This window comes from Heptranchias perlo, chromosome 2, assembly GCF_035084215.1.
Source record: "Heptranchias perlo isolate sHepPer1 chromosome 2, sHepPer1.hap1, whole genome shotgun sequence".
NCBI classification, from domain to species: Eukaryota; Metazoa; Chordata; class Chondrichthyes; order Hexanchiformes; family Hexanchidae; genus Heptranchias; species Heptranchias perlo.
Genome location: NC_090326.1, coordinates 171,522,844 through 171,542,348, shown reverse-complemented (window position 1 = coordinate 171,542,348; position 19,505 = coordinate 171,522,844). Strand labels below are relative to the sequence as shown.

General features: G+C 52.2%; 1 protein-coding gene across 1 annotated transcript in view; it reads left to right on the top strand.

Moving 5' to 3' along the window:
• Window positions 1–19,505, top strand: part of scrib (scribble planar cell polarity protein) — a 296,559-nt gene that overhangs the window by 223,823 nt on the left and 53,231 nt on the right. Inside the window, 2 exon segments of the mRNA XM_067996625.1 lie at window positions 13,251–13,295; window positions 16,786–16,911. Of these exon segments, the coding sequence (XP_067852726.1) occupies window positions 13,251–13,295; window positions 16,786–16,911 (171 nt within the window).

Below are 19,505 nucleotides of genomic sequence, written 5' to 3'. Positions count from 1 at the left end.
CATTACTGATGGTGACCGTTCTTTAACATTAATTATGATGATGCCACTATAACATAACGAGTGGTGACCCTACTTTAACATTAATGATGGTGACCCTACTCTAACATTACTGGTGGCGAGTTTACTCGAACATTACTTCTGGTTATCCTATTCTAAAAGTACTGGTGGTCACTCTACTCCAACGTTACTGTTGTGTATCATATTCTAACATTATTAGAGGTGACTCTACTCTAACATTTCTTCTGCTGATCCTACTGTAATATTACTGGTGTTGATCTAACATTACTTTTGATGACCATATGCTCATATTAATTGTTTTAACCCAATTGTAACATTTCTGTTGGTGTCCCATTGCAATATTACTGTTGGAGACCCTACTCTACCATTAGTGGTTGTGACCCCACTCTAATTTTACTGGTGGTGACTCCACTTTAACATTACTGGTGGTGAACCAACTCTATCATTACTGGTATTGAACCTACTCTCAGATTACTAGTGGTGACCCGACTCTAACATTACTGTTGGTGACCCTACTCTAAGATTACTAGTGGTGACCCGACTCTAACATTACTGGTGGTGACCCTACTCTAACATTAATTATCGTGACCATACAATAACATTGATTCTGGGTGACCCTATTGGAACATTATTGGTGGTGACACTCCATTAACATTACTGGTTGAGATACTACTCTCACATGACTGAGGGTGATTTTACTCCAACATTAATGATGGTGATTCTATTCAAACATTAGTTATGGTGATTCAATTCAAACATTATTGATGGTGATCCAACTGGAGCACTACTGGTGGTGACCCTACTATATGATTACTAATGGTGACCCTGCTCTAACATTAATAATGGTGATCCTACTCTAACATAACTGGTGGTGTGTCGACTCTAACATTACTGGTGGTGATCCTATTCTCACATTAATGATGGTGATCCTGCTCTAACATTACTGGAGGTGACCCGACCATAACATTACTGGTGTTGACCCTACTCTAACATTGCTGGTGGTGTGTCTACTGTAACATTACTGCTGGTAATCCTACGCTAACATTACTGGTGTTGACCCTACTCTAACGTTACTGGTGGCGAGTTTACTCCAACATTATTGGTGGTGACCCTACTCTACCATTACTGGTGTTGACCCGAGTCGAACATTATTGGTGGTGACCCTACTCTAACATTACTGGTGGTGATCCTACTCTAATATTACTGGTCGCGAATCGACACTAATATTACTGGTGGTGATCCTACTCTAATATTACCATGTTTATCCCATCCAATATTGTTCTCTCCTCCTTAACTACAATCTCTGCATCGTTCCCCTCTTTTCTGAAGACAGACTCAAAGTATTCATTCTTCGGCCTTCACACACTTGCTACCTCTTTGGTCTCTAATTGGCCCTACTCTTTCCTTAGTCTTGCACTTTATGTATTTATAAATCATCTCTGATTTTACTTGCCAATATTTTTTCATACCCTCACTTTGCTTTCCTAATTTTCCTAGTTTCCTTTTTAATTTCACTCCTGCACTTTCTATACTCCTCTCGGCTTTCCGCAGTTTTGAGCTTTTGGTATTTGACATAAGCTTCCTTTTTCTCCCTTATCCTACCTCTGTATGCGTCCTTGATCATCAAGGGGCTCTAGATTTTGAGAGTCTCACGCCTTTTTCTTTGTTTAAGAGAGGTGCAAGAGCCATAGAGTAGTGATAATGGGGATCTTCAACTATCCTAATATAGACTGGGACAGTAATAGTATAAGGGGCAAAGGGGGGGAAGAATTTTTGAAATGTGTTCAGGAGAACTTTCTTGATCAGTTTGCTTCCGGCCCAGTGAGGAAGGAGGCATTGCTCGATCTGGTTCTGGGGAATGAGGCAGGCCAAGTGGAGCAAGTGTCAGTGGGGGAGCATTTAGGGAGCAGCGATCATAGTATCATAAGGTTTAGATTAGCTATGGAAAAGGACAAGGAGCAATCTAGAGTAAAAATACTTAATTGGAGGAGGACTAATTTCAGTGGGTTGAGAACAGATCTGTCCCGGGTAAATTGGCATCAAAGATTGGCAGGCAAAACTGTAATTGAACAGTGGGCGGCCTTTAAAGAGGAGATGATTCAGGTACAGTCCAGGTACATTCCCAGAGGGGGAAAGGTAGGGCAACTAAAGCCAGAGCTCCCTGGATGACAAAAAAGATAGAGAGTAAGATGAAGCAGAAAAGGGGGCGTATGACAGATGTCAGGTTGATAATACAAGTGAGAACCAGGCTGAATATAGAAAGTTCAGAGGGGAAGTGAAAAAGGAAATAAGAGGGGCAAAGAGAGAGTATGAGAATAGACTGGTGGCAAACATAAAAGGGAATCCAAAAGTCTTCTACAGGCTGTAAACAGTAAACGGGTAGTAAGAGGAGGGGTGGGGCCGATTAGGGACCATAAAGGAGATTTACTCATGGAGGCAGAGGGCATGGCCGAGGTACTAAATGAGTACATTGCATCTGTCTTTACCAAGGAAGAAGATGCTGCCAGAGTCTCAGTAAAGAAACATATAGTTGAGATACTGGATGGGCTAAAAATTGATAAAGAAGAGGTACTAGAAAGGCTAGCTGTATTTAAAGTAGATAAGTCACCCGGTCCAGATGGGATGCATCCTAGGTTGCTGAGGGAAGTAAGGGTGGAAATTGTGGAGGTACTGGCCATAATCTTCCAAACATCTGTAGATACGGGGGTGGTGCCAGAGGACTGGAGAATTGCAAATGTTACACCCTTGTTCAAAAAAGGTGTAAGGATAAACCCAGCAACTATTGACCAGTCAGTTTAATCTCAGTGGTGGGGAAACTTTTAGAAACGATAATCCGGGACAGAATTAACAGTCACTTGGACAATTGTAGATTAATAAGGGAAAACCAGCACGGATTTGTTAAAGGCAAATCGTGTTTGACTATCTTGATTGAGTTTTTTGATGAGGGCAATGTGGTTGATGTGTATATGGATTTCTAAAAGGCGTTTGATAAAGTGCCACATGAAGCCCATGGAATAAAGGGGGCAGTGGCAGCATGGATACAAAATTGGCTAAGTTACAGGAAACAGAGAGTAGTGGTGAACAGTTGTGTTTGGGACTGGAGGGAGGTGTACAGTGGTGTTCCCCAGAGGTCAGTGCTGGGACCACTGCTTTTCTTGACATATTATCGACTTGGACTTGGGTGTACAGGGCACAATTTCAAAATTTGCAGATGACACAAAACTTGGAAGTGTTATGAACAGTGAGGTGGATAGTGATAGACTTCAAGAGGATATAGACAGGCTGGTGGAATGGGCGGACACGTGGCAGATAACATTTAACGCAGAGAAGTGCGAAGTGATACATTTTGGTAGGAAGAACGAGGAGAGGCAATATAAATTAGAGGGTGCAATTCTAAAGTGGGTGCAGGAACAGAGAGATCTGGGGGTATCTGTACACAGGTCGTTGAAGATGGCAGGACAATTTAAGAAAGCGGGTAAAAAAGCATACGGGATCCTGGGCTTTATAAATAGAGGCATAGAGTACAAAAGCAAGGAAGTCATGATGAACCTTTATAAAACACTGGTTTGGCCACAATTGGAATATTGTGTCCAGTTCTGGGCACTGCTCTTTAGGAAAGATGCCTTAGAGAGGGTGTAGAGGAGATTTACTTGAATGATTCCAGGGATGAGAGACTTTAGTTACGTGGATAGACTGGAGAAGCTGGGATTGTTCTCCTTGGAACAGAGAAGGTTGAGAGGAGATTTGATCGAGATGTTCAAAATCATGAAGGGTTTAGACAGAGTCAATAAAGAGAAGCTGTTCCCACTGTCGGTAAGGTTTTAGGTGATTGGCAAAAGAACCAAAGGCGACATGAGGAAAAACTTTTTTATACAGCGAGTTGTTAGGATCTGGAACGCACTGCCTGAAAGGGTGGTAGAAGCAGGGTCAATTGTGGTTTTCAAAAAGGAATCAGATAGGTACCTGAAGGAGAAAAATTTGCAGGGCTACAGGGAAAGTGCGGGGGATTGCTGGATTGCTCCTACAGAGAGCTGGCACAGGCTCCATGGGCCGAATGGCCTCCTTCTGCACCGTAACTATTCTATGATTCCAAGAGGGTTTCAGTATAAGAGGGTTTCAGTATAAGAGGGTTTCACTATAAAGGGGTTTCAGTATAAAGGGGTTTCAGTATAAGAGGGTTTCAGTATAAGAGGGTTTCTGTATAAGAGAGTTTCAGTTTTAGGGTTTCTCTGTAAAGAGGTTTTATTTATTCATGTGAACACCAGGATGGTAGGAGGAGAACCAGTTGAACCTCAGTATTTTTATGACTACCTGTTCCCACAGCCCTCTCTCTTTTATGACGGAGCTTTTCAGTAATCACAGAGAATCTCACTGTGAACAGTTCCATTGTAAGAGGGTTTACAGTATTCTTTGTTGCTTTGTTATTTTTAATCCTGTCCTGAGTGACAGGTCTCAGAGGGAGGGAGTGGGTTTGGCTGATGTGGCTGATGGGAAGATTACACCAGATTAAGCCATGTTTGAATGTGTGGCCCTGACCTGGGAACACTTGGAGAGGGGGGGCGGTGAATGTGGGAAATATTTCATTACTCAGCACTGTCTCCCCGTACACTGAACACAATCCTACTCTCCATTCCCCCAAATCTTTCACACTGAAACAGTCCAAAAGGTCTGCAGTGCTCTTGTGTTTAGACGGCAGCCATCCTGAGCTGGATATGGTACCATGAGACTGTGGGCACCGTGCACTGACTGAGAAGGACAGAGATTAGCTGCTAAACACATAACAGCTTGCAGCATCCATGCCCCTCACATCACTAGGGTTCCCTCACTGCCCACTACTGTCTGAATCTCTCTCCCAGACACCGTACCCCCACTCTCCCCCACCCCCCCACACCGGACACTGTACCCCGCTCTCCCCCACCCCCCCCCACACCGGACACTGTACCCCACTCTCCCCCACCCCCCCACACCACACGGACCACTGTACCCCTCTCTCCCCCCACCCCCGACCCGACACCGTACCCCACTCTCCCCCGCTCCCCCCCCCCCCCACACCGGACACTGTACCCCGCTCTCCCCCGCCCCCCACACACCGGACACTGTACCCCGCTCTCCCCCGCCCCCCACCCCCACACCGGACACTGTACCCCCGCTCTCCCCCACCGGACCACTGTACCCCGCTCTCCCCCACCCCCCCACACCAGACACCGTACCCCACTCTCCCCCCACCCCCCACACCGGACACCGTACCCCGCTCTCCCCCCACCGGACACTGTACCCCGCTCGTCCCGGCCCCGCCCCCCCCCACACCGGACACTGTACCCCGCTCCTCCCCGCCCCCCCCCACACCGGACACTGTACCCCGCTCTCCCCCGCCCCCCCCCCCCCACACCAGACACCGTACCCCCACTCTCCCCCCACCCCCCCACACCGGACACTGTACCCCGCTCTCCCCCGCCCCCCCACACACCGGACGCTGTACCCCGCTCTCCCCCACCCCCCCCCACACCGGACGCTGTACCCCGCTCTCCCCCACACCCCCCACACCGGACACTGTACCCCGCTCTCCCCCACACCCCCCACACCGGACACTGTACCCCGCTCTCCCCCGACCGGACACTGTACCCCGCTCTCCCCAGCCCCCCACACCGGACACTGTACCCCGCTCTCCCGCCGATCCGGACACTGTACCCCGCTCTCCCCCCGCCCCCCCCCCCCCCCACACCGGACACTGTACCCCACTCTCCCCCGCCCCCCCCCCCCCCCACACCGGACGCTGTACCCCGCTCTCCCCCCATCGGACACCCTAAACCCCCACTCTCCCCCGACCGGACACTGTACCCCGCTCTCCCCCACCGAGACACTGTACCCTACTCTCCCCGCCCCCCCCCACACACCGGACACTGTACCCCGCTCTCCCCCGCCCCCCCCCCACACCGGACACTGTACCCCGCTCTCCCCCGACCGGACACTGTACCCCGCTCTCCCCCGCCCCCCCCACACCGGACACTGTACCCCACTCTCCCCGCCCCCCCCCACACCGGACGCTGTACCCCCGCTCTCCCCCCATCGGACACCCTAAACCCCCACTCTCCCCGACGGACACTGTACCGCTCTCCCCCCACCGGACACTGTAACCCCGCTCTCCCCCACCCCCCCACACCGGACACTGTACCCCACTCTCCCCCGACCGGACACTGTACCCCGCTCTCCCCCCACCCCCCCACACCGGACACTGTACCCCACTCTCCCCCGACCGGACACTGTACCCCGCTCTCCCCCCACCGGACACTGTACCCCACTCTCCCCCACCCCCCCACACCGGAACGCTGTACCCCACTCTCCCCCCATCGGACACCCTAAACCCCCACTCTCCCCCCACCGGACACTGTACCCCCCGCTCTCACCCCACCGGACGCCCTAAACCCCCGCTCTCCCCCACCGGACACCCTAAACCTCCGCTCTCCCCCCACCGGACACCCTAATCCCCCGCTCTCCCCCCCACCGGACACCCTAAACCCCCGCTCCCCCTCCCACCGCACGCCCTATACCCCCGCTCTCCCGGACGCCCTAAACCCCCGCTCTCCCGGACGCCCTAAACCCCCGCTCTCCCCGGACGCCCTAAACCCCCGCTCTCCCGGACGCCCTAAACCCCCGCTCTCTCCGGACGCCCTAAACCCCCGCTCTCCCGGACGCCCTAAACCCCCGCTCTCCCAGTCTGGCTGCTGTATACCTCCAGTATTCCCTGTTTATATCCTCACAACTGTTCTTGATCTACTCTGTTTGCTATTTGCTGAATTTGCTATATTTCAAGAGGTGATCTGCAGTCACCAGTGAGAAGCCCAATTTTATCCTTCCTGTTTTTTTTCTCTCGCTCTCTTTCTGTCCTTTGCTGTTTATTTTCTCCTGCTCTTCCTTCTCCTCTCCGCAGCCTCTGGTCGCGTCTCCTCCCTCTCCCCCCTCTCCTGATGAGATTCCAATCAATGTCAAACAGGCTTACAAACGGTTTGCAGCAGTACCGAGCACACAGCTCTGCTGGAGCAGGTATGGACTCTGGGGGAGTGGGCACTGGGCAGAGAGCAGAGCGTAGGATGCTGCCTCTGCTGGACTAGGTCTGGACTCTGGGGGAGTGGGCAGAGGGGAGAGAGCGGGGCAGAGGGCAGCCTCTGCTGCAGCAGGTCTGGACACTGTGGGAGTGGGCACTGGTCACAGGGCAGGGAGCATAGATCGGGGCAGAGAGCAGGGAAGAGGGTAGGGAGCTGCCTCTGGTGGAGCAGGTCTGGACACTTTGGGAGTGGGCGTGGGGCAGAGAGCGGCCTCACAGCACAGAGACTCACAAATAGAAGGACTTCCATTCCGGGGGAATGTTCCTGATATGCAGGTGCAGCAGGTGATCAAGAAGGCCAACGGAATGTTGGCTTTTATTGCTAGGGGGATAGAATATAAAAACAGGGAGGTATTGCTGCAGTTATATAAGGTATTGGTGAGACTGCACCTGGAATACTGCATACAGTTTTGTGTCCATACTTAAGAAAAGACATACTTGCTCTTGAGGCAGTACAAAGAAGGTTCACCTCGGTTAATCCCGGGGATGAGGGGGGCGGACATATGAGGAGAGGTTGAGTAGATTGGGACTCTACTCATTGGAGTTCAGAAGAATGAGAGGCGATCTTATTGAAACATATAAGATTGTGAAGGGGCTTGATCGGGTGGATGCGGTGAGGATGTTCCCAAGGATGGGTGAAACTAGAACTAGGGGGCATAATCTTAGAATAAGGGGCTGCTCTTTCAAAACTGAGATGAGGAGAAACTTCTTCACTCAGAGGGTAGTAGGTCTGTGGAATTTGCTGCCCCAGGAAGCTGTGGAAGCTACATCATTAAATAAATTTAGAACAGAAATAGACAGTTTCCGAGAAGTAAAGGGAATTAGGGTTACGGGGAGCGGGCAGGAAATTGGACATGAAGCTGAGTTCGGATCGGTCAATGCCCTGTGGGTGGCGGAGAGGGCCCAGGGGCTGAGTGGCCGGGTCCTGCTCCTACTTCTTGTGTTCTTTAGATTTGAGGTTAGGATCAGATCAGCCATGATCTTATTGAATGGCGGAGCAGGCTCGAGGGGCCGATTGGCCTACTCCTGCTCCTATTTCTATGTTCTTATAGCCCTCTCTGTAAACGCATTACTCTGGAGTGCACTAACTATTGCTCCATCGGGAAACGCAGAAATTGTTCTGTACAAAGCAGGATCCCACGCACATCAGTGAGGTGAGGGAGCAGTGAATCTGTTTGGGCTGATGGTTGGCCGGGACTCTGGGAGAAGGCATAGCCAGGGGTGCGATGGGCAGTTTCGGTCACCCCCTGTTGCTGGTAGCTTGCTTCAGGGATCGATTTATAGTTCAGGGCTCTGCTCCCTTCCTGCAGACTTTGATGCTTTAATTGACAATTGATGCATTTTCAGACGTTTCATCCATTTTGACAAGTTCACTGCTGTGCAGAAACTCTGCAGCATGCTTAGGGAGACAGGCACTTCGACCCTGGGGAGGGAGGGGGATTCAGACTGTGTCACTCCCCGAGGGAGGGGAATTCAGACTGTGTCACTCCCCGAGGGAGGGGGATTCAGACTGTGTCTCTCCCAGAGGGAGGGGGATTCAGACTGTGTCACTCCCCGAGGGAGGGGGATTCAGACTGTGTCACTCCCTGAGGGAGGGGGATTCAGACTGTGTCACTCCCCGAGGGAGGGGGATTCAGACCGTGTCACTCCCCGAGGGAGGGGGATGCAGACCGTGTCACTCCCCGAGGGAGGGGGATTCAGACCGTGTCACTCCCCGAGAGAGGGGGATCAGACCGTGTCACTCCCGAGGGAGGGGGATTCAGACCGTGTCACTCCCCGAGGGAGGGGGATGCAGACCGTGTCACTCCCCGAGGGTGGGGGACGCAGACCGTGTCACTCCTCGAGGGAGGGAATTCAGACTCCGTCACTCCCCGAGGGAGGGGGATTCAGACTGTCACTCCTCGAGGGAGGAGATTTAGACTCCGTCCACTCCCCAAGGCCCAGTTGAGGCTTTTTCTTGTGATTAGCATAGGGCGCAGTCTCACAGCGATTATTTTCCCACACAACATGTGTGCCAAGGAGGAGGGCGATGAAGGCTAGTGTTCCCCAGGCAAGGCTGTCACACCTCCCCAGTCTATCTGATTTCACCCAGTGTCCCTGTCCCACGTGACCACAGTCTGATTTATATTTGTTGTTGAAATGCGGCTCACATTTATTGCCCATGAGTTGACCAGTAGTTTGAGACTGGAGTGACGTGGTCCGGTCCGGGCCCGTCCGGGGGATAGGTTCCCCTCCCTGAAGGACATCAGTGCACCAATTGGGTTTTTACAACAAAACGAAAGGACCTCCATTTATATCGCACCTTTCATAACCTGAGGACGTCCCAAAATATTTTACAGTCAATTTCAGTGAGATGAGAACAGATCTGGCCCGGGTAAATTGGAATCATAGATTGGCAGGCAAAACTGTAATTGAACAGTGGGCGACCTTTAAGGAGGAGATGGTTCAGGTACAGTCTAGGTACAGTCCCCACGAGGGAGAAAGGTAGGACAACTAAGCCAGAGCTCCCTGGATGACGAAAGAGATAGAGAGTAAGATTAAGCAGAAAAAGGGGCGTATGACAGATGTCAGGTTGATAACACAAGTGAGAACCAGGCTGAATACAGAAAGTTCAGAGGGGAAGTGAAAAAGGAAACAAGAGGGGCAAAAAGGGGAGGTGGAGGCAGACTCAATCGTGGCTTTAAAAGGGAACTGGGTAATTACTTGAAGGGAAAAAATTTGCAGGGCTACGGGGACAGGGCGGGGGAGTGGGACTAGCTGATTGTTCTTCTATAGAGCCAGCACAGGCTCGATGGGCCGAATGGCCCCCTTCTGTGCTGTAACCTATAATTCCAAAGAGAGAATATGAGAATAGACTGGCGGCCAACATAAAAGGGAATCCAAAAGTCTTCCATAGACATGTAAACTGTAAGCGGGTAGTAAGAGGAGGGATGGGGCCGATTAGGGACCATAAAGGAGACCTACTCATGGAGGCAGAGGGCATGGCTGAGGTACTAAATGAGTAGTTTGTACCTGTCTTTACCAAGAAGAAAGATGCTGCTAAAGTCTCAGTAAAAGGGGAGGTAGTTGAGATACTGGATGGGATGAAAATTGATAAAGAAGAGGCACTAAAGGAAAGCCAGCATGGATTTGTCAAAGGCAAATCGTGTTTAAGTAACTTGATAGAGTTTTTTGATGAGGTAACAGAGAGGGTCGATGAGGGCAATGTTGTTGATGTGTATATGGATTTCCAAAAGCCGTTTGATAAAGTGCCACATAATCGACTTGTCAGCAAAATTGAAGCCCATGGAATAAAAGGGGGCAGTGGCAGCAGGGATATGAAATTGGCTAAGTGACAGTAAACAGAGAGCAGTGATGAACGTTTTTTCGGACTGGAGGGAGGTGTACAGTGGTGTTCGCTAGAGGTCGGTGCTGGGACCACAGCTTTTCTTGATATATATTAATGACTTGGTTGTACAGGGCACAATTTCAAAATATGCAGATTGCACAAAACTTGGAAGTGTGCTGAACAGTGAAAGGTAGGTCGTGCCTGACAAATCTGATCGAATTTTTTGAAGAGGTGACTAAAGTATTGGACAGGGGAATGTCAATGGATGTTATTTATATGGACTTCCAGAAGGCATTTGATAAGGTCCCACATAAGAGACTGTTAGCTAAGATAGAAGCCCATGGAATCGAGGGAAAAGTACGGACTTGGTTAGGAAGTTGGCTGAGCGAAAGGCGACAGAGAGTAGGGATAATGGGCAGGTACTCACATTGGCAGGATGTGACTAGTGGAGTCCCGCAGGGATCTGTCTTGGGGCCTCAATTATTCACAATATTTATTAACGACTTAGATGAAGGCATAGAAAGTCTCATATCTAAGTTTGCCGATGACACAAAGATTGGTGGCATTGTAAGCAGTGTAGATGAAAACATAAAATTACAAAGGGATATTGATAGATTAGGTGAATGGGCAAAACTGGCAAATGGAATTCAATGTAGACAAATGTGAGGTCATCCACTTTGGATCAAAAAAGGATAGAACAGGGTACTTTCTAAATGGTAAAAAGTTAAAAACATTGGCTGTCCAAAGGGACTTAGGGGTTCAGGTACATCGATCATTGAAGTGTCATGAACAGGTGCAGAAAATAATCAATAAGGCGAATGGAATGCTGGCCTTGATATCTAGAGGACTGGAGTTCAAGGGGGCAGAAGTTATGCTGCAGCTATACAAAACCCTGGTTAGACCGCACCTGGAGTACTGTGAGCAGTTCTGGGCACCGCACCTTCGGAAGGACATATTGGCCTTGGAGGGAGTGCAGCGTAGGTTTACTAGAATGATACCCGGACTTCAAGGGTTAAGTTACGAGGAGAGATTACACAAATTGGGGTTGTATTCTCTGGAGTTTCGAAGGTTATGGGGTGATCAGATCGAAGTTTATAAGATATTAAGGGGAACGGATAGGGTGGATAGAGAGAAACTATTTCCGCTGGTTGGGGATTCTAGGAGTAGGGGGCACAGTCTAAAAATTAGAGCCAGACCTTTCAGGAGTGAGATTAGAAAACATTTCTACACACAAAGGGTGGTAGAAGTTTGGAACTCTCTTCCGCAAACGGCAATTGATACTAGCTCAATTGCTAAATTTAAATGTGAGATAGATAGCTTTTTGGCAACCAAAGGTATTAAGGGATACGGGCCAAAGGCAGGTATATGGAGTTAGATCACAGATCAGCCATGATCTTATCAAATGGCGGAGCAGGCACGAGGGGCTGAATGGCCTACTCCTGTTCCTATATTCCTATGATAGTGATAGACTTCAAGAGGATATAGACAGGATGGTGGAATGGGCCAACATGTTGCAGATGAAATTTAATGTGGAGAAGTGCAAAGTGATACATTTCGGTGGGAAGAACGAGGAGAGGCAATATTAACTAGAGGGTATAATTCTAAAAGGGGCACAGGAACAGAGGGATCTGGGGGTATATGTGCACAAATCTTTCTATGTGACAGGACAGATTGAGAAAGCGGTTAAAAAAGCATACGGGATCCTGGGCTTTATAAATAGAGGCATAGAGTACAAAAGCAAGGAAGTCATGATGAACCTTTATAAAACACTGGTTCGGCCACAACTGGAGTATTGTGTCCAGTTCTGGGCACCGCACTTTAGGAAGGATGTGAAGGCCTTAGAGAGGGTGCAGAAGAGATTCACTGGAATGATTCCAGGGATGAGGGACTTTAGTTACGTGGATAGACTGGAGAAGCTGGGGTTGTTCTCCTTGGAACAGAGAAGGTTGCGAGGAGATTTGATAGAAATGTTTAAAATCATGAAGGGTTTAGATAAAGTAAATAAAGAGAAACTGTTCCCATTGGCGGAAGGACTGAGAACCAGAGGACACAGATTGGCAAAAGAACCAAAGGTGACATGAGGAAAACTTTTTTACACAGCGAGTGGTTATGATCTGGAATGCACTGCCTGAGGGGGTGGTGGAGGCAGATTCAATCATGGCCTTCAAAAGGGAACTGGATAAGTACTTGAAAGGAAAAATTTGTAGGGCTACAGGGAAAGGGCGGGGGAGTGGGACTAGCTGGATTGCTCCTGCATAGAGCCGGCACGGACTCGATGGGCCGAACGGCCTCCTTCTGTGCTGTAACCATTCTTGGATTCTAAGTATTTTTGAAGTGTAGTCACTGTTGTAATGTTGAAAACACGGCAGCCAATTTGAAGCAAAATCCCACAAACAGCAATGTGATAAATGACCAGATAATCTGTATTTAGTGATGTTGGTTGAGGGATAAATGTTGGCCCCAGGACACCGTGGATATCTCCCCATCTTTGAAATAGTGCCTTGGGATCTTTTACATCCACCCGAGAGGGCAGTCGGGGCCTCGGTTTAACGTCTCATCTGAAAGACGGATCTTTCACGGTTATTTTAATCTCATGCCTGCAATTTACCATTTTTTACCAAATTCAGTTTCCCAACTTGCCCTGGTGGGATTTGAACTCTGGATTGTTTGGAACTGGCCAGGTACCAAAGGGTCTATAATAAAACGTGAACCGGATCTGAGGAGAGCGGGGAGCGGCTGCATTTCTCGCAGGATTGAGACGCCTCCCTCAGATTCAATGTTCTGTTTCTTTTCCCTCCTCAGGATTTCTTCACACACAGAAACATCAAACCCAAATCGCCAAACGAGGTGAGTCTCCCTCCCACGTCTCCAATCCCTCGGCTTTCTGTCACTTTGGTTCCAGTCCTTAACCTTCACTTCCGCACTCTGAGTCGCAGCATCCATAAACTACTGGTCCCCGAGGCCCAGAGCAGAGGGGAATGAGAGGCCCCCGGCCCCGGCCCCGGGGGGCTCAGAGTGTGTGACGGGGGGGGGGGCCCAGAGTGTGTGACGGGGGGGGGCTCAGAGTGTGTGACGGGGGGGGGCTCAGAGTGTGTGACGGGGGGGGGCTCAGAGTGTGTGACGGGGGGGGGGCTCAGAGTGTGTGACGGGGGGGGGCTCAGAGTGTGTGACGGGGGGGGGCTCAGAGTGTGTGACGGGGGGGGGCTCAGAGTGTGTGACGGGGGGGGGCTCAGAGTGTGTGACGGGGGGGGGCTCAGAGTGTGTGACGGGGGGGGGCTCAGAGTGTGTGACGGGGGGGGGCCCAGAGTGTGTGACGGGGGGGGGCCCAGAGTGTGTGACGGAGGGGGGTGCTCAGAGTGTGTGACGGGGGGGGGGGCCCAGAGTGTGTGACGGGGGGGGGCTCAGAGTGTGTGACGGGGGGGGGCCCAGAGTGTGTGACGGGGGGGGGGGGCCCAGAGTGTGTGACGGGGGGGGGCTCAGAGTGTGTGACGGGGGGGGGGCTCAGAGTGTGTGACGGGGGGGGGGCTCAGAGTGTGTGACGGGGGGGGGGCTCAGAGTGTGTGACGGGGGGGGGGCTCAGAGTGTGTGACGGGGGGGGGCCCAGAGTGTGTGACGGGGGGGGGGGCCCAGAGTGTGTGACGGGGGGGGGGGCCCAGAGTGTGTGACGGAGGGGGGTGCTCAGAGTGTGTGACGGGGGGGGGCTCAGAGTGTGTGACGGAGGGGGGTGCTCAGAGTGTGTGACGGGGGGGGGGGCCCAGAGTGTGTGACGGGGGGGGGGGGCCCAGAGTGTGTGACGGGGGGGGGGCTCAGAGTGTGTGACGGGGGGGGGGGCTCGGAGCGTGTGACGGGGGGGCTCGGAGCGTGTGACGGGGGGGGGGGGCTCGGGGTGTGTGACGGGGGGGGGGGGCTCGGAGCGTGTGACGGGGGGGCTCGGAGCGTGTGACGGGGGGGGGGCTCGGAGCGTGTGACGGGGGGGGGGGGCTCGGAGCGTGTGACGGGGGGGGGGCTCGGAGCGTGTGACGGGGGGGGGGGGCTCGGAGCGTGTGACGGGGGGGCTCGGAGCGTGTGACGGGGGGGCTCGGGGCTCGGAGCGTGTGACGGGGGGCTCGGAGCGTGTGACGGGGGGGGGGGGCTCGGAGCGTGTGACGGGGGGGCTCGGAGCGTGTGACGGGGGGGGGGCTCGGAGCGTGTGACGGGGGGGGGGGCTCGGGGTGTGTGACGGGGGGGGGGCTCGGAGCGTGTGACGGGGGGGGGGGGCTCGGGGTGTGTGACGGGGGGGGGGCTCGGAGCGTGTGACGGGGGGGGGGGGCTCGGAGCGTGTGACGGGGGGGGGGGGGCTCGGGGTGTGTGACGGGGGGCTCGGAGCGTGTGACGGGGGGGGGGGCTCGGAGCGTGTGACGGGGGGCTCGGAGCGTGTGACGGGGGGGGGGGCTCGGAGCGTGTGACGGGGGGCTCGGAGCGTGTGACGGGGGGGGGGGCTCGGAGCGTGTGACGGGGGGCTCGGAGCGTGTGACGGGGGGGGGGGCTCGGAGCGTGTGACGGGGGGCTCGGAGCGTGTGACGGGGGGGGGGGGCTCGGAGCGTGTGACGGGGGGCTCGGAGCGTGTGACGGGGGGGGGGGCTCGGAGCGTGTGACGGGGGGCTCGGAGCGTGTGACGGGGGGGGGGGGGCTCGGGGTGTGTGACGGGGGGCTCGGAGCGTGTGACGGGGTGGGGGCTCGGGGTGTGTGACGGGGGGGCTCGGAGCGTGTGACGGGGTGGGGGCTCGGGGTGTGTGACGGGGGGGGGGCTCGGAGTGTGCGACACAGTAAGTTGTGTAGAACGTTACTAAGGGATATTGATAAAGTGAGTGGGGAAGACTGGCCGATGGAGTTCAGTGTGAGGTCATCCACCTTGGACCCAAGAAAGACAAATCATTTTCTAAATGGTGAAAAGCTCAAAACTGTAGATGAGCCGAGGGATTTAGGGGCCCAAGTACAGAAATCACTAAAAGCAGGTGGACAGGTACAAAAAATAATTAAAAAGGCAAATGGAATGTTGGCCTTTATTTCGGGGTCTGAAATACAAACGGGTGGAAATGATGTTGAACAGAGCGCGGGTCAGACCCCGTCTGGAGACACTGGGTTCAGTTCTGGGCACCGCACCTCAGGAAGGATAGATTGGCCTCGGAGGGGGTGCAGCGCAGATTCACCAGAATGATACCGGGGCTAAAAGGGTTAAATTATGAGGACAGGTTGCACAGACTGGGCTTGTATTCCCACGAGTATAGGAGATTAAGGGGTGATCTAATCGAGGGGTTTAAGATGATTAAAGGATTCGATAGGGTCATAGAGTCATAGAGTTATACAGCACGGATAGAGGCCCTTCGGCCCGTCGTGTCCACGCCGGCCATCAAGCCCAGTCTACTCTAATCCCATATTCCAGCATTTGGTCCGTAGCCTTGTATGCTATGGCATTTCAAGTGCTCATCCAAATGCTTCTTGAATGTTGTGAGGGTTCCTGCCTCCACAACCCTTTCAGGCAGTGAGTTCCAGACTCCAACCACCCTCTGGGTGAAAAAGTTCTTTCTCAAATCCCCTCTAAACCTCCCGCCTTTTACCTTGAATCTATGTCCCCTTGTTATAGAACCCTCAACGAAGGGAAAAAGCTCCTTAGTATCCATCCTATCTGTGCCCCTCATAATTTTGTACACCTCAATCATGTCCCCCCTCAGCCTCCTCTGCTCCAAGGAAAACAAACCCAATCTTCCCAGTCTCTCTTCATAGCTGAAGCACTCCAGCCCTGGTAACATCCTGGTGAATCTCCTCTGCACCCTCTCCAAAGCGATCACATCCTTCCTGTAGTGTGGCGACCAGAACCAGTGTGGTCGATAGAGAGAAACTATTTCCTCTGGTGGGAGAGTCCAGAACAAGGGGGCAGAACCTTAAAATTAGAGCCAGGCCGTTCAGGGGTGATGTCAGGAAGCACTTCATCACACAAAGGGGAGTGGGAATCTGGAACTCTCTCCCCCAAAGATCTGTTGAGGCCGGGGGTCAATTGAAAATTTCAGAACTGAGATTGATGGATTTTTGATGGAGCCATGGTCTAATTTAATGGCTTGAGGGGCTGAATGGCCTCGTCCTGTTCCTACGTGATCTGTGACTGGGTCCGAGGGTCTTGTGGAGTGAGCGGACTGTCCGTGGGGTTTGGGGGGGGGGCCGGGGGCGGTGGTGGGCGCGGTGAGAGAGGGGTTGGAGTCTCCTCCTATCCTGTGTTCACACTTGCCGCGCTGCGATGCTGATTTGCTGAGTGATGTTAAGAATGGGCGGAGTTAAAGGATGACCATGTGACTGTTACCAGGACGATAAGGATGGCGTGTTTGTGGAGTCGGCACAGCCGGAGGATGACGGCGATATTCCGAGAACTTACCAGGCCCTCTCAGGTGCCCCCCGAGCGTTATTCAGCAGGAGGTCTCAGGAGGCAGAGGTAGTTGATGAGATCGGTGGTGACTCGGCAGTAGTGGTGGTGGGTAGAGCAGGAGCTATGGGTTCAAGGGCTGTCGGACCACTAAAGGAGGGGACGTTACAAAACCCCAGGGCAACAGGGGGCAAACCTCCTGGGCCCTCTCCCCCTCCCGCCCTGCAAATACCGACCCTCAGATACACAACCTGCAAATACCGACCCTCAGATACACGACCTGCAAATACCGACCCTCAGATACACAACCTGCAAATACCGACCCTCAGATACACAACCTGCAAATACCGACCCTCAGATACACAACCTGCAAATAGCGACCCTCAGATACACAACCTGCAAATACCGACCCTCAGATACACAACCTGCAAATACCGACCCTCAGATCCACAACCTGCAAATACCGACCCTCAGATACACAACCTGCAAATACCGACCCTCAGATACACAACCTGGAAATACCGACCCTCAGATACACAACCTGCAAATACCGACCCTCAGATACACAAACTGCAAATACCGACCCTCAGATACACAACCTGCAAATACCGACCCTCAGATACACAACCTGCAAATACCGACCCTCAGATACACAACCTGCAAATACCGACCCTCAGATACACAACCTGCAAATACCGACCCTCAGATACACAACCTGCAAATACCGACCCTCAGATACACAACCTGCAAATACCGACCCTCAGATACACAACCTGGAAATACCGACCCTCAGATACACAACCTGGAAATACCGACCCTCAGATACACAACCTGCAAATACCGACCCTCAGATACACAACCTGGAAATACCGACCCTCAGATACACAACCTGGAAATACAGACACTCAGATACACAACCTGGAAATACTGACATTCAGATACACAACCTGCAAATACAGACACTCAGATACACAACCTGCAAATACCGACCCTCAGATACACAACCTGGAAATACCGACCCTCAGATACACAACCTGCAAATACCGACCCTCAGATACACAACCTGCAAATACCGACCCTCAGATACACAACCTGGAAATACCGACCCTCAGATACACAACCTGGAAATACAGACCCTCAGATACACAACCTGGAAATACCGACCCTCTGATACACGCCCTGCAAATACCGACCCTCAGATACACAACCTGCAAATGCCGACCCTCAGATACACAACCTGGAAATACCGACCCTCTGATACACGCCCTGCAAATACCGACCCTCAGATACACAACCTGCAAATACCGACCCTCAGATACACAACCTGCAAATACCGACCCTCAGATACACAACCTGCAAATACCGACCCTCAGATACACAACCTGCAAATACCGACCCTCAGATACACAACCTGCCAATACCGACCCTCAGATACACAACCTGGAAATACCGACCCTCAGATACACAACCTGGAAATACAGACCCTCAGATACACAACCTGGAAATACCGACCCTCAGATACACAACCTCGAAATACCGACCCTCAGATACACAACCTGCAAATAACGACCCTCAGATACACAACCTGCAAATACCGACCCTCAGATACACAACCTGGAAATACCAACCCTCAGATACACGCCCTGCAAATGCCGACCCTCAGATACACAACCTGGAAATACCGACCCTCTGATACACGCCCTGCAAATACCGACCCTCAGATACACAACCTGGAAATACCGACCCTCAGATACACAACCTGGAAATACAGACCCTCAGATACACAACCTGGAAATACCGACCCTCAGATACACAACCTGGAAATACCGACTCTCAGATACACAACCTGCAAATACCGACCCTCAGATACACAACCTGCAAATACCGACCCTCAGATACACAACCTGCAAATACCGACCCTCAGATACACAACCTGCAAATACCAACACTCAGATACACAACCTGGAAATACCGACTCTCAGATACCCGCCTGCAAATACCGACTCTCAGATACCCACCCTGCAAATACCGACCCTCAGATACCCCACCTGCAAATACCGACCTTCAGATACACGCCCTGCAAATACCGACCCTCAGATACTCACCCTGCAAATACCAACCCTCTCAGATACCCCACCTGCAAATACCGACCCTCAGATACCCCACCTGCAAATACCGACCTTCAGATACTCACCCTGCAAATACCGACCCTCAGATACGCACCCTGTAAATACAGACCCGCTCATATACATGACCTGTAAATACTGACCCTCAGATACATGACCTGCAAATACCGACCCTTTCAGATACGCGACCTGCAAATACCGACTGTCTCAGAGTCCCCAGCCCATGTCATCGTTCCCCAAATACAGGAGAGCGAGATTGGTTTGAGGGGTGTCTGCAGATATGGGAGTAGGATTCATGCTTTCTACAATCTTGGTATTGAGTGAGAGCGGTTGGACTTTGAAGGCACCACAGGGGAGGGTGACCTGACCTGATGTGGCGCTACAGAGCTGGGCTGTGCAGAACGTTCCTTCGAAGATAACATGTTGACCGAACAAGTTCACAATGAGTGTTACTGGGCTAGGGGGCAGGGCCCAGGCACCAGCACCGGGCTCGGGGGCGGGGCCCAGCTCTGTGTTTCCAGCTGACTACACTGACTG